This window comes from Odocoileus virginianus, chromosome 12, assembly GCF_023699985.2.
Source record: "Odocoileus virginianus isolate 20LAN1187 ecotype Illinois chromosome 12, Ovbor_1.2, whole genome shotgun sequence".
NCBI lineage: Eukaryota > Metazoa > Chordata > Mammalia > Artiodactyla > Cervidae > Odocoileus > Odocoileus virginianus.
This window is the reverse complement of record NC_069685.1, coordinates 66,534,280-66,550,453: the sequence shown is the minus strand read 5'-3', so window position 1 is coordinate 66,550,453 and position 16,174 is coordinate 66,534,280. Positions and strand designations below refer to the sequence as shown.

Below are 16,174 nucleotides of genomic sequence, written 5' to 3'. Positions count from 1 at the left end.
GACAGTGGCCTACCTCAAACGCCCTTCTGGAAAGTTTCCCAGTGTCCTGCCATTAGGACCAGAGGCTTCTTCTGCCAATTGTGTTCGGGAAGCTCAACACAAAGACCTCAAAAAACAAAATACTCGCAAGGAGACTCTAAGCAACACATTCAAAAGGACAGCATGTCTCCAGCAGGCCTGCAGCAGGACGGCCAGGAACAGCAGGACGGCCGGGAACGTCAGGACGGCCAGGAACAACAGGATGGCCGGGAACGTCTGCTAGGGCCTGGACTCCTCTCTCAGCGGAGGAGGAAAACCAGAGTCATCTCCATGGAGAGGCATCTGACAGAAGCCAACACTCATTCTGGATTAAGAGAAAAACAATCCGTGGACCTAACACCCAAACACCGGAAGAGACACACAGGTATTCCCTTCACATGAATAAATAAATATCTCAAGACAACAACAAGGCCTGCTGGACACTGACCACGGCTAGGTGCAACTCTGTTGCTTTCCTTGTGTGAATCCACGTGATTCTGAACGGAAGGGAGCCACGATGACCCCCATCTTACAATGAGCAAGTGCGCGCTCAGTCATGTTTGACTGTGCCCCGCCGTGGTCTGTAGCCCGCCAGGCTCCTCTGTCCATGGGATTCTCCAGGCACGAACACTGGAGTGGGTTGCCGATTCCTTCTCCAGGGGATCTTCCCGACCCAGGGATCGAACCCGAGTCTCCTGCATCTCCTGAAACTGGCAGGCGGATTGTTTACCCCGAGCCCCCTGGGAAGCCCACACTGAGGATACTGAAGTCCCAAAGCTCCTAGGGTCCCGGCGAGAACCAGAGGTAGGAACTGGGGAGGCAGGCGGAAGAAAGGAGTTTTGACCCCCTGCCTCATGCTACATACAGAAATTAATTTGGGATGAATCTTAGGCTGAAATGGGAAATCTAAAATAATTGCGGGGGTGGGGGGTGATGGACCTCAAGAGGAAGGGGATACATACAGAAACTTCTTATGGCTGATTCATGCTGTTGTACATAGCAGAAACCAACACAAAGCTGTAAAGCAATTAACCACCAGTGAAAAAGAAAAAGTTATAAAATAATTGCCTCGGCAACTGGTCCAGCATCACTAATTATAAAGACCTTCATTCCCTCACTAAATTGCATCCGTGCTTTTGTGAAGCAAACAAACAAAAACTCAAGTAAACCAAGCCATCAGATTTCAAAACACATTGTAAACACACAGTAGGCCAAGAGAGCATATGAATAAACCTCAGAAATCCGTCAACCACAAAGTCCACAGAGAAATGCAAATACATATGGGAACTTTTGTCTCTGCTAAAAGAGTACTTCAAAGCAGTAGGGAAAAGATGAATTGTTAACAATTAGGGTTAGCTGGGAAAGCAGTAAAGCGGGGCCCCTACTCTTTTCATTTATACCCAGTTAAATTCCAGTTGGACCAAGATTTAAGAATAAACCCATTTAAAAATGACACTGAAAAGAAAAGAAGAAAAAAAAGAAACCAAAATTAAAATTTTTCATTAAAAATGAAACTACCCCCCAAAACACCATACAGATATCGTAAGAAAATGGGAGAATGTTCTATTTATGATCTTTGAGTAGGGAAGTCCTTTATTGGGCATGACATAAAATCAAGAAGCCATGTTTTTTTTAAAACAAGGATGCTGGGGAGGTTGGGAAGGACATGTACACACTGTTGTTTGAAACGGATGACCAGAACGGACCTGCTGTGCAGCATACAGAACTCTGCTCAGCACCATGTGGCAGTCTGGATGGGAGGGGAATTTGGGGGCAGAACGTATGTGTGTGTGTGTGTGTGTGTGTGTGGCTGAGTCCCTTCAGTGTTCACCTGAAACTGTCACAGCAGTAATTGGCTATACCCCAATACAAAATAAAAAGTGTTTTTTGTGTTTTTTCCCCAAAGAAAGGGTAAACTAGGACTTCCCTGCTGGTCCAGCAGTTAGGACTCTGGCCCTCTAATGCAGGGGGTGGGGTTTGATCCCTGGTCAGGAAACTCAGATCCCACACGCCGAGCAGCATGGCCAAAACTGTTTTCAAAAGAGAACAGATTTGAACACATAGAAATTTAAAATTTTGATGTGAAAAATATTTTAAAAGACCAATGACAACCTTGGGGAAAGATAGTTTCAATATATAACATGATCTGAGCCTGGTTTCTTTAATATTTAAATATTTAAATATTTAATAGCAATGACCAAGAATCCATTAGAAAGACACACAAGGATGTGACTCATGAGACCATGGGAAGAGAATTGCAAATGGTTATTTCAATGTATACAGTTGTTCAACCTCACTGATAAATGTGCCAATTAAAACAATGAAATCCCACAAAGCAAACAGCTGCAGCCCAAGGCTTCATTTTGAATGCTTCCAAACACTGATAGAAGGGGAAAAAAAACAGTGTTACACAAACTTCCCCAGAACAGAGAAACTATTGCCCAACTCTGAATGAGGCCAGCAGAATCCTGAGAACTAAACCTGACGGGACATTTCATGAAGGAAAAGTACAGGGTGATTTCATTCACGCACAGAGATGAAAAATTCCTAAATGATATATGAGTTCACCACAATCGATCTGGGTTTATTCTGGGAATGCATGATCGGTTGAACATTACAAAATCAAGCAATTCTGGGAACTCCCTGGTGGTCCAGTGGTTAGGACTGCCAAAGGCCTGAGTTCAATCCCTGGCCTGGGAGCTAAGATCCCACAAACCCGGCAACACGGCCAAACAAACAAAAACAAACACTCAGGCGACGCAATCCCCTGTGTTAACACACTAACAGAATAAAGAGTCGGAAACCATTCACCCTCTCAACAAATGCAGAAAAACATCTGATAACGCTTGCCAACTTCCACTGACGACAAAAACTCGCAGGAACTAGGAACAGAAGGAAACTTCCTGAATCTGGTAAGCGGCGGCTACGAAACCTTACTGGAAACACCATACTTCATGGTGAAACGTAACAGCCTTCCTTTGGAGACAGAGGCCAACTTCTGAGAAGGACACACGCATTTTCTGGCTTTCATTGTTTCCTTTCCACACGGAAAGAGAAGGCCTTGCCCAGGCAATCAGGTGAGAAAAACAAACAGAATGTATGAGAACTGGAAAGGAGGACATAAAACTGTCCACATGAGTAGATAATTAACAGGAAAACTGATAGAAACCTAAGTGAAATGAGCAAGATCACTGGAATCAAGGAAAATACACAAAAATCAATGCTATCTCTATATATCCCTCACAAATAGAAAACATTTCCTTTTGGACTGAAATCACTCATGATAGCATTTTAAAAAATCCAAGCCTAGAAGTAAAACAAACAGGTATTCAAGACCCCTACGTTGAGCAACGCTGCAAACTATAACTGAAGGATTTGAAGAAGACTTGAATAAATGGAAGGTTATACTATGTTTACGGACTAAAAGAGTTAGGACGGTGAAGAGACCAATTCTCCCCACATCCACCCATAACTCCAATGCAATTCTAATAAAAATCCTCACTTTTTTTTTTTTTTGGTCTGTTTGTGGGTTTTGCATGTGTGTGTGTGTGTGTGTAAATTGGTGAGCTGATCCTAAAATTCATGTGGAAACACCAAGGACAAGGACAAGCCCAGGCAGCCTTAAGTGAAAGTCACTCAGTTGGGTCCGACTCTTTTTGTGACCCCCTGGACTATTCAATCCATGGAATTCTCCAGGTCAGAATATGGGAGTGGGTAGTCTTTCCCTTCTCCAGGGGGTCTTCCCAACCCAGGGATCAAACCCAGGTCTCCCGCATTGCAGGCAGTCTTAAGGAAGAGCGTAACAGAGGACTCGCATGACCAGATGCCGGGAGCAAGCTAGGGTAAGTAAGTAAGTAAGGCGATCTGGCGCCGGTACAGCACTAAACTGGACACCGGGACAGGGCAGCCACCTGACCTCTGACAGAGGAGACACGGCAGTGTGATGGGGAAGGGACTGTGTTTCAAAGGACAGTGCCAAGTCCATCAGAGACCCACGTGAAACGTACATCCTGACCTGCCTCACACAATGCACAGACATCACCCCAGATGGATCTCATCACAAAACCGAACGCCTATATAGCAAACCCCGGAGCAGCTCGGTCACTTGGGAGAAGGCAAACAGGATGCAAGAAGTACCAAATGTAAAAGAAAAAAAAAAAAACACAACACTGAAGAACTCAAAAGAACAGCAGCAATCTGAAGAAACAAAATCCTGAGCTCGGCTCAAGCTCCACCACCTGGGGACTGAGTGTTAAGGAAATTCTTCTGCTTGAGTTTTAAGATTTTTAATTGTAGTAAAACACAAGTGGGGCTTCCCTGGTGGCTCAGTGGTAAAGAATCTGCCTGCCAACACAGGAGACCCGGGCTTCCATCCCCGGGCCGGGGAAGACCCGCTGGAGAGGAAATGGCAACCCATTCCAGTACTCTTGCCTGGAGAAACCCATGCACAGAGGAGCCTGGTGGGCTACAGTCCATGGGGGTCACAAAAGAGTCGGACGTGACTGAGTGACTAAAGAGCAGCAGCAGAATACAAAGGACAGAGAGTCGACCATCTTCACCATTTCTCAGGGTGCAGCTCAGAGGCACCCAGTACATTCGCCCTGTTGCACAAACATCACCACCCATCTCGACGGTTTTGCTCTTCCCAAACTGAAACCCTCCAGCTCTGGGGAGTCCCCTGGTGGTCTAGCAGTTAGCATTCAGTGCTTTCACTGCTGGGGCCCGGGTTGGGGAACCGGCCAAAAACAACAGCTCCCTATTTCCTCTCCCCAGCCCCTGGAGATCTCTATTCCACCCTCTGCCTCTACGAACTTGCCCCGGGGCCCTCATGTAGGTGGAATCACACAGAAGTTGTCTGGCTATTTCACTCAGCACCATAGCCTCAAGGTTCATCCATACTATAGCAGGTGTCAGACTTTCCTTCCTTTTCATGACCCAACGGTATCCCGCTGTATACAGACGCGCCACATGTGTTCACCCATCCATCTGCTGATGGACCCTTATATTGCCTCCACCTTCTGGCTGTCATGAATAACTCTGCTGCTATGAACACTGGAGGATCCATCTGAATGATGTAAAACCTCGTGCGCACAGTATTTGTCTTCAACACTGGTGACAAACGTAAGGTCATCCTTTTCGCATTTCTGGGCCTGGTGCACAGTTCACAGGACCAACTGCTGCAACACACAGACCCAAAACATGCCACGGCTTACTCACAGGGAAGTTTACTTTTTGTTCCCAAAGCAGGACTGGATGCATTGAACAGGTGGGGGCAGGGGCCCCTTCCACACGCTGCACACCTAGGCTGGCACGGCTTCCAGTCCGTGGGAGCAGGGGGAAGGGCGGGTGGAGGAGGTTCCCTGTGGAGGCGTTAAGGCCCAGCCTGGAAAGTTCCCCACACGCTTCTGCTGGCAGGCAGTGACAGGACTGCTCCAGGGGCACGGGGTGCTGAGCCCCAACTCAGATAAACGGCTTCCGTCCTCTGCCTGGAGGCAGACACCCCCAGGAAGCGCCACCTGCTCCCACAGCAGGGCCTGGTCCCCCATCCTCCTGGGCAGGACAGACCATGGGGATGGGGGTCTCCCAGCAAGGGCCTGGCCTAGAGTGGGCACTGGGTCACCTGGGGAACTGTGCGAGGAAGCAGCCTGCCCGAGGGTTCCCTCCCCCGACATCAGCCAACAGGAGACCTGAGGTGAAGGCTGGAGGGGATGTGAGTGCTCCTTCCTCGGAGGCTAGGAGTGTCAGGGGCCTTTGCCACGGAGGCCCAGGCACCCCAGGTGGCTCCGTGGCCTCCTCCCTTCCCCCTGCACCGTGTCCCTCACCCAGGGGGCCTCTTATTGGACTCCCCGGCTCCCCCCTCACCCGTGAGAGCGAGCCCCCCCTGCATTACTGCCCCCCAGACCCCAAGCAGGAACAGCGAACTGGGCCCTGGGGCTGTCATCCCCTGGGCCTGCGGTTTGGAGAGGACACCCCTCTGAGGCCAGGGTCCCCGCCGCTGATGTTCCCAGGGGCTCTGCGCCCAGCCCTGGGACGCACAGCTTCACACAGGCCTGGCCGTACCCCAGACTCCCTCGGGGCCCCGGGAAAACCTCTGCCAGGTGTTGGGGCTTCCCAGCCTGGTTGGCCCCTGGCACTGGGAAAGCCTGACGTCTGGGGCCGGGACCACAATGGATCCCTTCTCCTGCCTGGGGTGGGGGTGGGGGACAGCTCCAGGGCCCAGAGGGACAGGGGTGGTGGGGGAGCCAGGAGGAGGCCAGGTTCCCTCTCGGGCCTCAGCTGCTGCCCGCACGTTGCTCACCCACAAGTGCCCAGCCTGACCCTGCCAGGGAGGCGTGGGGCTCGGGCTGGTGAGAGGCCGGCCCTGCCTGACCTCATCCCCACGGAGGAAAGTACCTGCCCAGGGGCCAAACAGTGGGCATTCAGCCCCCACCCCACCCCCCCACCCCCGTCCTGAGCTGGAAGCCCAGAGGTGGGGAGGTGCCCAGTGGGGTCTGGAAGGACACGAACTGACTGGGTACCACCCCTGGGACCCTCCCACCTTCTCTCTGTTTCCTCAAACACGCCCCACTGTGCACAGCGCCCTAGGACTCCCGGCGGGGAGGATCTGCTGCCCGTCCCCCTCCCTGCCCGGGCCTCTGCCCAGGACCCTCTGCCAAAGGCCAAGGCTGAGGAGGAAGGGAGGTCAGTGCGCACTGGACCTTGGGTAACCTGTACAACTTCCGAGACTGGTGACGAGGCATCCCCCACCCCAGGCGGGCCTGCAGGAGCCTTGGCCGAGGCGGTGACCACAAGTCTGCTGGTGCGCTTGCCTGGCCCTCCCTGGGCACCTCCGCGATTCTTACCGTCTGCTGCCCCCATGTGGCCACTCTCAGCACGGCCGTGAGAAGGCTTTGCTCAGGGCCCCCTACTCAGGGTCCCCCACCCCGGGCCCCAGGGCTCCAGGCTGCCTCCCCCGCCCCCCCGGCCTCCACCTTGCTCCTCTCAGGCACAGTCGCCAGCCCTGGACTGCAGGCACCCACCTCCAGCCCACATGCCCCGTCTGAGACCTCTGATGGAAACCCGGCACCATCCTACCCAGGCCCCTCAGAGCCCCCATCCAGCACCCTCAGGAGAGGCCTGGGCCCTGTACACTCGCCTCCGGATGGTACTGGGCAAAGGCCCAGGGGCCTGGACCAGCTGGGCCTGGCGCTACCACACTGCCTCTGGGGGCTGGGCCAGAGCTGGGTGCCCAGCGGAGCACCCCATGAACCCTTCTGCTCCCATGACGCGGTCACTGTTCTAGACCCCACTTTACAGACAGAGAGTCGGAGACGGGACAGGCTGGTCACGAAGGCCTCAGACCGGTCACTCTGGGTGCCGTGCACTGCCCAGGCCGACCGCTGGACTCCCGGGAATGGGGAACACAACATGAGCATCGACACCAGGCAGAGGCACCAAAGGCGTGTTTTCTGCCCCCACAGTGAGGAGTCTGGCAGGAGACATTCCAGAAGACTTAGAGCTACAAGCCTGGAGCTTAGAAGGGCACTCTCCATGCCCAAGGCTGGACCCAGCCACAGTCTCGGGCAGCCAGGCCCAGGGCCTGGGAATCAAGGCAGCTCGGCCCTGGGGCTCGCTGCTGGGTCAGCAGGACTCACACTGGGGACCAGGGTCACGGGCATGGGCTCTGAGATACTGGCCTTTGCACGTCAGGTGCTGGCATGTAAGCGCTCGGGAGACAGGCCTCAGGATTCAACAGTATGGAGCCCCGGGCTTGGAGGACTAGGGTTTGGGGTGTGCAGGGAACAGAGCTATGGGAGCTCCCTGGTTACAGTTTGGGGTTCGGGTCTTCGGTGACAGAGCAGGGCACTCGGCTTGAAAAGCTCGGGTACCAAGTGTCCGGGTTCCACATGTCTGGCGTGAGGAATCCGAGTATTCAAGCACTGGGGTGCAGGCTCTTGGAAGTTTGGGAGGCTGGGCTTTGTTCTTGGAGAGGCCCCGTGCACCATGCGCCACCGGCCAAGCGTGCTTCGCTCAGGGTTGCGAACCCCAGACAGCCCTGCAACAGAGTCATGGTCTACCGCAGGCACGTTGGTCTCACACGCGCCCCGGGGTGGGGGTGGGGAGCCGGGCCCAGGAGAACCGAGGAGGAGTGGACCGAGGCCTGGGACAGAGGGATCTCACGTGTTGCTCTTCCTGCGGCGTAGGAGCCAGTAGCCGAGCCCTACCAGGGCCACTAGCCCCAGGCCTCCAAAGATGATGCCCAGCAGCACTGCGTAGCTCCGACCTGGAGAGGTGGTGGGCTGTGAGTGCGCCCAGCAACCAGGTGCAGGCATGCGTGCACACACGTGTGGGGCAGACGTGGGGCGCAGGCGCGTGGGCGGGGCGAGGCAGTGTGTGCGTGGGCAGGCTAGGGGCTGGTGGGCGGGGCGATGCAACGTGTGGGCGGGGCTAGGACAAGGGGTTGTGGGCGGGGCTTCTGGTGGGCGAGGCGTTCTCACCTGGCTGGCACGTGGGGGTGGGCCAGGACCAGGTCCCGTCAGCCCGGCAGGTGCTGGCCTCCGCCCCGGCCAGGCTGTAGCCGTTGTTGCACCGGAAGCGGACGGTGGAGCCCTCCAGGTACCTGTCGCCCTGCTTGTGTCCGTTGGCAGGCGGGGCCAGCCAGCCGCAGGACACCACTGGGGAGGGAGTGGGGCCCAGACAACAGACCTGAGCTCGCCGCCCGCTATCAGCAGCCTGGGGGGCCGCGTCCCGGCGCCAGGCGCCCTCCCCCTCGCCCGCGCCTCCCCGTGTCACCCTCACCAGGCTGCAGGCTCTGCACGCGAAGCAGGTGCTGCCTGTGTGCCACTCGCGAGGCGTTGCCCACGCTCAGGCTCCCGGTGGCCGCCACGTCGAACCTGCAGAACGTGTCGTCCCCACACAGGTCGGCTGCCGCGCTCGCCTGGCTGGGGCTCGCGGAGCTTTCCTCGGGGAAGAGGGGCAGGAAAGTGGGGTCATGCTTGGGCCGGTCCTTGAAGTTTTCCACCAGGAACTTGGAGTCGTAGGTGAGCAGGGAGGAGGCGTTCTGCACGGCCCCTGGGAAGACAGCAGCAGGCCTGGCGGGTGGGAGGGCCTGGGGGCTCCCCCCACCTCCACCGAGCCCTCCCCAGGGCCGTGCCCCCTCCCCTCCTGCTGTGGTCTCTTACAGTCAGCCCCGAACTGGAACAGCTCTCGAGAACCGGCGCTGGGTGGCAGGACCTCCCCACTGCGCAGAGTGAAGTCGTCCGCCGGGTTGTCGTTGAGCGTCCCGAGGAGGCCCCGCGTGTGGGTCAGGAACTTCTCAGGCAGCAGGACCGCCACACTCAGGAACGGCCCTTGGAGGCTGATCTCCAGGCCGGCCTCTGAAGTCAGCATGACTGATACTCTGTCCCCAGTGGCCACCGACAGGAACATGCCTGGGCACACGTGGACGTGGGGCCAGGGTCACCTCTGTGGGCGCTGTGCTGTGACCCCACAGCCCCAGGATGCATGGGTAGCACCGGGGGCTTCAGGGCCAGGAGGGCGTCCCCAGGGCCCGGCCTGCCTTGTCACTCCCCGACCCCGGGCGGCGGGTCTGAGTGCCCAGGCCCTGAAGGGAGTTCCCACACCAGGGTCCGGTGAGGGCAGGGCTGGCTGTGGGCCCTCACACCCTGACTCCATCCCTCACCCCCCCTTCCCTTCCTGCCAGGACCCCAGATGGGGCCCCCACCGTGCCACTCACCCTTCAGGTCCATCCAGGACTGCTCTGCAAAGCTGAGCACCTCCTGGTTCAGGAGCACCTGCAAGACCCCTGCCCCCTCCCCCAGCCGGACCTCCACCACGTCTGAGTTGGCCTCCTGGATGGCCACCGCAGTCAGCCCCGTGCCTCGGTCCTGAGAGCCTGGGATGATGGGTGCAAAATGGGGTCCACCGGGCTCAGTCTACCCCTTCCCAGGGATGACCCTGAGCCACCCAGAGCCCCCAGGGCCCGGCCTCACCTTCAGACCCCGTCCTGGTCTGGGTCCGCACCTGCACCTGCAGGTCAGTCAGCGCCGCCTCCAGCAGCACGTACTCGCCACGGCCGTTGAACGTGAAGTTGGTGCCATCGAAAGTGACGAAGTGTGGGTCCCCGAAAGCAGAGGCTGGGGAGATCGGAAGGTGAGGCGAGCTGTCCTGACTCTGCCCTGGCCAGCGCCCGCCCAGCCCAGCACCCACCCAGGCGCGGGGGCCGGTAGCTGCGGCAGTCACTGGAGGGTCGTCTGTTCATGTAGCGGAAGCACTCAGGTGCCCAGAGGCAGCAGTGGTAGAAGCTGATGACGTCGTAGATCCAGTGGGAGAGGCCGGGCACGCGGGGCGGCACGCGGTAGGGGGGTGAGCCCCAGTCGTGGCCACGGTCTGGGGTGCTGCCCCCGGTGGAGTCAGCCGTCAGGAGCTGCGTGCCATCCGCCGTGTAGCAGCACTGCTGTCCGGAGTCGTACTGGGGGCTGCAGGCATCGACAGGGTCAGGACCACCCTGGGGTCTGGCCCCGCCCTCGCCCGCGCCCCGCCCCGCCCCTCCCCACGCCCCGCCCTCTGTCTCGGGCTCACCTGGCTTGCACCGAGCGCACGCAGTGCACAGCGCCTGGGTGGTAGGTGCACACGCTGCCCTGCTCCAGGTCACAGCCGTAGTCTGTCTGCAGAGGGGCTGACGGCTGTCACCTGCACAGGCTCGGGGCTCCGCCGTCCCCTACCCCTCTGGGGCCTCAGACCCCCAGCCTCACCTCTCAGGCCTCCGCCTGCCCACCCTGTGCTGCCTTGAGCAGCATGGCCCTTGCTAGTGGGGGCAGCCGGCCCTAGCCTGCCCCTCGCCCACTCCCGGTCCCTGTCTGGGGTGGGGGGCTCACGTGGAAGCGGCCGGAGTCAGCCCGGGCCTGGGCCAGGGTGCAGGGGCAGTCAGGCAGCTCCTCCAGGAATTTGGGCAGCTGGTCCTCCAGCTCCTCCCAGGCCAGGCACTGGTTTCGGGCCCAGGCCACAGGGTCCATCCGGAAGTCATCACCCAGGTGCCAGGCCAGCGCGTGCTCGTTGCTCCAGAGCGCTTGCACATCCCTGTAGGGGACGCACACACGGCATGCTTGGGGCCGCCCTCCCTGCCCCTGGCCCTGGCCTCGCCCCTGCCCCGCTCCCTCCACCGTAGGACCCTGGGCTTGCCCTCCACGGCGGTCCTTACTGCTCCCCTGCGCGGTGTCTGCTGTCCACGATGCGGAGGGAACCCACTTCCCACCTCTGGAAGTTCTGAGGGGCGGGTTTTGGCGTGAAGGTGAAGGAGCCGGAGTTGTGGATGTTGGTAGCCAAGGAGTACAGGTACGACCACGCTGCTGTCCACTGCTGGGAATATGGCTTCCCTGGTGGAGGGGAAGGCCTCATCAGCCCTGGGCCTGACCCAGGACCTCCGGGGGCACAGGTGGGGGTGGGAGCCACCCTGGTAGGTGGACAGAAGTATGGACAGATGGCCCGCACATGAGGGCCTGCCCTGCTGGGGGAGGGAGCCAGGCCCAGGCCTGCTAGCCCTCCAGGGGCTCCGAGAGGATGGGGTGGGGCAGATCTTTCCTATTTCCAGGACAAGCCGTGTATCCAGGAGCTGCGAACGTCTGCACCTCCTCCAGCCCCGGTACCCAGGCACCCAGGGCCCCCCCACCCCCCTACCGCGCCCCCGGGCCAGGTGCCCTTTCCTGCCAACACCTTCCAGCTCGAAATCCCCGGCTGGATTCCCCCCACCTGGAATCTCCTTTCTCCCATTTCCGCGAGCTCCAGGCTCCCGGTGGGGGTCAGGGGCTTGACCCCTGCCGCAGAGGGCCCCCTGCTGGCCTCACCTGTCTCCTCGTAGCCCCACAGCTCGATGGTGACGGTGTCCGAGGGCAGGGCTGAGGTGTCCCAGGTCAGGGTGAGGTTGCCCTGGGTGCCGGGAGTGCCGTAGTACTGCCAGCGGGTCTCATTTACCAGCTGGCTCTTCTCCGAGTCCGACACTTTGCTGGGGTGCACTGGGCGGGGGGCAGGGAGGTGAGGGCTGAGGAAAGGCCTGGGGCCCAGGGGGTCTGGGGCTCCCTTGGGAGCCATGGTGCCCTCGTAGTAGGAAAGGTCAGGGGCTGGGAGAGGAGGGGCCCTGGTCTTTGCCGCCTGGGCTGGCTCCTCCCCTCCCCTGGTCAGAGCCGACCCCCTCTCCCCCTGGGCTGGCACCCCTGCGTGGATGCCAGCGGGTGGAGAAAGGAGTCTGGGGAGCCCACACCCGGGGCAGGCCTCCAGAGTGACCGGTTCAACCAGATTATCGCCCGGGAGAGTCCCTGTGAGGGCACCGGCCCAGGCGGGTGCAGCCTAGTGCCCTCCTCCCCCGCCATCCGGCCGACACCGTCGTGGCTCACCGGAGAGCCAGGTGCCCGAGCGCGGGAAGGAGCGTCCGTTGTCCATGGAGAGCGAGAACGGGATGCGGCCGGACTCATAGAGCAGGGGTGACACGCAGTGCACGCGGCCCGAGGCGTCCACGTGGCCCCGGGTCTGGATGCTGTCCTTAAAGCTGCGCGGAGCGAGTGGGTGGGCAGGCTGGACCGGCGGGGCCCGACCCTCTCCGAGGCTCCCAGCCTCCTCCCAGGGAGCCCATCGGGCCAGCAGCCCCGGCCCTCTCCCACCCAGCCCGCCGGGGGTCTGGGCCCCAGCGTGGCCCCTTGGGGCCTCCTACCTGCAGATCACGCTGTCAGTGGGGTTGGGCCAGTTGAGATGCTGGACCACAAAATCCTTGCCCCCCATCATGGAGCCTGAGTAGGGTGAGATCTCCAGGCAGAAATCCCGGACGTCCGCACAGCAGCTGGCCAAGCCGAAGCAGGTGGGGTGGCAGGAACATGGCCCACTCTGGTCTCCGCAGCGCTGGGAGCAGCTCCCCTGAGCACCTGGAGGAGGGCGCGGAGGGTCACGTCTCGCAGAGCGCCTGCCACGCTCTCCCCGGGAGCCCCTTACAGGCAGCCCCAGGAGAAAGCTGGCCGGGAACGGCGCTGACCACCACGGGGACACAGTGGAAACCCACTGGGCTCGGAGTCGGGGGCGGGGGTGGGTGGGTGGTGGCAGTTAATTCTTAGTCCGTCAGCCTAAATGACTGGCTGGAATTGGGGGAGATCTGGGGACACATGAAATCGCTTAGTTGTGTCCGACTCTTTGCAACCCCATGGACTATGTAGCCTACTAGGCTTCTCCATCCATGAGATTTTCCAGGTGAGAGTGCTGGAGTGGGTTGCCATTTCTTTCTCCCCCACTCTCCCCAAGCAGACTGATTCTCAGCAACCAAGTCGGTGGAGTGTTCGATGGGCATGTATGCCTGATGCCCCCACGTGGGCCGGGGAGCTGCCTCCACTCCCTAAAGCATCAGTGGACTGGCAGCCTGGAGAAGGACCCCACTGGCTCGCCCAGCCTGGGGTCTGGGGATGTGGCTGCCAAGAGTCCCCTTGGAGGCCCACTAGGGCCTGGTGCCAGGCTGAACTTGTCCCATCTCACTGCTGGGCATGGCAGGCTCACCCACCATGGGTTATGGCCCTGAAGGGAGCCCGCCCCACCCTTGGGGGAGAAGGCGAGGGGTGCTCCCCTCCTTTTAGGGGACAGTTCCGGCAGAGGCCTCGGACAGGCCAGGAAGGGGGAGAGGGCAGTTTGGTGGGGGGGGCTGGCCTGGCCACATGGGTTGGAGGGTGGAGACCAGGGGACAGTGCAGGCCCCTGTCCCCTCTGGCCCATCCCAGCCGCACACCCCCCCGCGGGGGCGCTGGTCACGGGCCAAGCCTGGGCCTGAGCCACCACTGCGGCCCTGCCTCACGCAGTGCAGGGCCTGGCACTCAGACCGCCAATAAATATTTATGGACCTATGCTGTGACGGCCTGAGGGGTGGGGCAGGAGGCTGTGTGAAGCCCTAAGCAAGATAAGCGGCAGGGGGATGTCAGCGCTCCCCGGGATGGGAAGCTGGCCCGGAGGGGGTGGGGGAACGGGTGAAAACCAGCCCGGCCCGGCCCGGCGGGGGTCAGGGGCCCGGCTCCAGAGTGCAGGGCCTCTCCCGGGGCTTCTCAGGCTCAGCCCACCCTGAGAGGGACCCGCCGTCCTGCCTCCGGCCGGCCAGGGGGCCCAGTGGGGCTGGGGGCTGCTCCATCGGGGCTCGGGTCGCAGTCCAAGGTCTTGGCTGTGCTCACCCCCCCCCCCAGGGACCTCCCTCCCAGCCTGCGACCACCTTCCGGCTCCCAGCTGGCTTAGAGTAGGCACAGCCCAGACCACCACCCCCATCCCCACCAGCAGCCCCTTGGCCCTGGGCTCCCAGAATGTCTTTTAGCACCTCCCAGGATAGACATGAATCTGAGCAAACTCCGGGAGACGCTGAAGGACAGGGAAGCCTGGCATGCTGCCGTGCATGGGGTTGCAAAGAGTCGGACACGACTGAGCGATTGAACGGCATCAGCCCCCACTGTGGTCACAGACGGCCGGACGGATGGACAAGAGTCTGAGCCCAGGGAGGCTCTGCGCTGGGTCTGATGACTGCAGCGGGCCGCTGGACAGATGGGGACAGAAGGGCAGGGCGGGGGCATACCTGCTGCAGGTCGGAGGCCCGGGCCGGGGACAGTCGCCAGCAGCAGCAGGGCCCAGGGCAGCAGGGAAGGCTTCATGGTGCGGCCGCGTCTGCAGACGGCGCAGCAGGGGCCGGGAGGTGGCGGGTCAAATATTCCCCAAGCCGGGCCCCGCCCCGCCCCGCGCAGCCACCCCGCCCCATCCAGCCCCGCCCCACCCCGCCCAGTACCCTCTCAAAGTCCACAGGTGCCCAAAGCGCCAGCAGGGCTCAAGCTGCCCCGTTAGCACATTCCTGGCCCTCCGGCCCCTGACCCAGGGGAGGGGGCCGGCATCCTGAAGCCGGATGTCCGGGGTCGGCTGCTCAGACCCTGGATCCCGGTCCCCACCCCCCACCCCCAGGCCTGCTCCGCCAGGCCGCACTCCCGCTGGGGAAGGCATGATGCTGCGGCGGGGAGAAGGTCAGTGGTCCCTGCCATCCCGGGATTCCAGCGCCCGGGGTTCCTGGGGCCACGGGCCTCACACCTCAGCTGCCCCCGGGGAGCTGGGCTTCCCAGGTCCTCCCCACAGCCAGGGTAGGGTGCGGGAGCCGGCACCTTCGTGCTGGTGCCTGCCTGCGGCCTGCTGTGTAGGTGTTGGGGGAGGGCCCGAACTGGGCGAGGGCGGAGATGCCCCTGGTGGGAGGAGGGGAAGGACGGGGGGCGGGGCCAGGACCCCTGGCAGGTGAACCCTGGGGGCGGGGTGGGGGGCCGAGGCCGGGACCCTGGTCTTTCCTCCGCCTGGCCGGCTGGGCTGCTGGTGGGCTCGGGGAAGAAATGGGGTCAGTCTGTGCTCTCCTGCCGGGCCTCTGCCCAGCCCCACCCGCCCCTGCCCTGTCACTCCGCGTTTGCATAATCTCTCCTTTGTTCTAACACCTCCCTTCTGTTTATGCAGGTGTGGAAACTGAGGCCCAGTCCGGGAGAGGCGGCAGAGGCGGCCAGGTCCCTGGGAGACGTGGTTTCCGGGAGCCTCCACGGCCAGGGTAGCGGGGGAGGACCCAGGTCAGAGACTCACTCGGGCCCTGCCGCCTGGGCCGGGTCTGAACAGTGGCGGCTTCTCAAGGCATCTGAAGGGGATCGGGCCCTGGACCCCTTAGGGAACTGAAGCTAGCGAGGGGCCCGGGCTGTGACAGGCCTCGGGGCCCTGGGGGGTCGGCCAGCCTGGTTCCCTGGTCACTACCCCCCCCCCCCCCCCCCCCCGCCCCACCTCAGTGATCCAGAGAGCCTGCGGGGCTGGGGCTGGGGGTGGGGGTGTGGCCACAACTCCTCAGCAGATGCTGGGCACCCAGAGCACTTCTGGGGCCAGCTGCCCCGGGCGTGGGTCCTCAGGTCCCCAAGCCAGCCTCGGGGGGCTGGTGCTGGGATTCGATACAGGGTCCTGACCACGGCTTAGGGAACATGGACTTGAAAAAATGCACAGCATGAGAGTTAAGTTTTATCTGGGGCAAAATAAGGACTTTTTCCAGTAGTCACATATGGATGTGAGAGTTGGACCATAAAGAAGGCTGAGCACTGAAGAACTGATGCTTTTGAACCGTGGTTGGAGAAGACTCTTGAGAGTCCCTTGGACTGCAAGGAGATCCA

At 60.5% G+C, this 16,174-nt stretch overlaps 1 protein-coding gene across 1 annotated transcript; it reads right to left on the bottom strand.

Moving 5' to 3' along the window:
- Positions 1–7,443: 7,443 nt before the first annotated feature.
- Positions 7,444–14,668, bottom strand: SUSD2 (sushi domain containing 2). Its single transcript, XM_020907347.2, has 15 exons — positions 14,578–14,668; positions 12,701–12,908; positions 12,387–12,538; positions 11,841–12,008; positions 11,198–11,372; positions 10,875–11,076; positions 10,579–10,664; positions 10,207–10,475; positions 9,990–10,133; positions 9,734–9,892; positions 9,180–9,428; positions 8,797–9,069; positions 8,496–8,672; positions 8,179–8,281; positions 7,444–8,053 (listed from the first exon to the last, which is right to left on the bottom strand). Exons 1-15 carry the CDS (start codon positions 14,651–14,653, stop codon positions 8,029–8,031), a joined length of 2,466 nt encoding a protein of 821 aa, XP_020763006.2. The 5' UTR covers positions 14,654–14,668; the 3' UTR covers positions 7,444–8,028.
- Between the last annotated feature and the right edge of the window lie 1,506 nt (positions 14,669–16,174).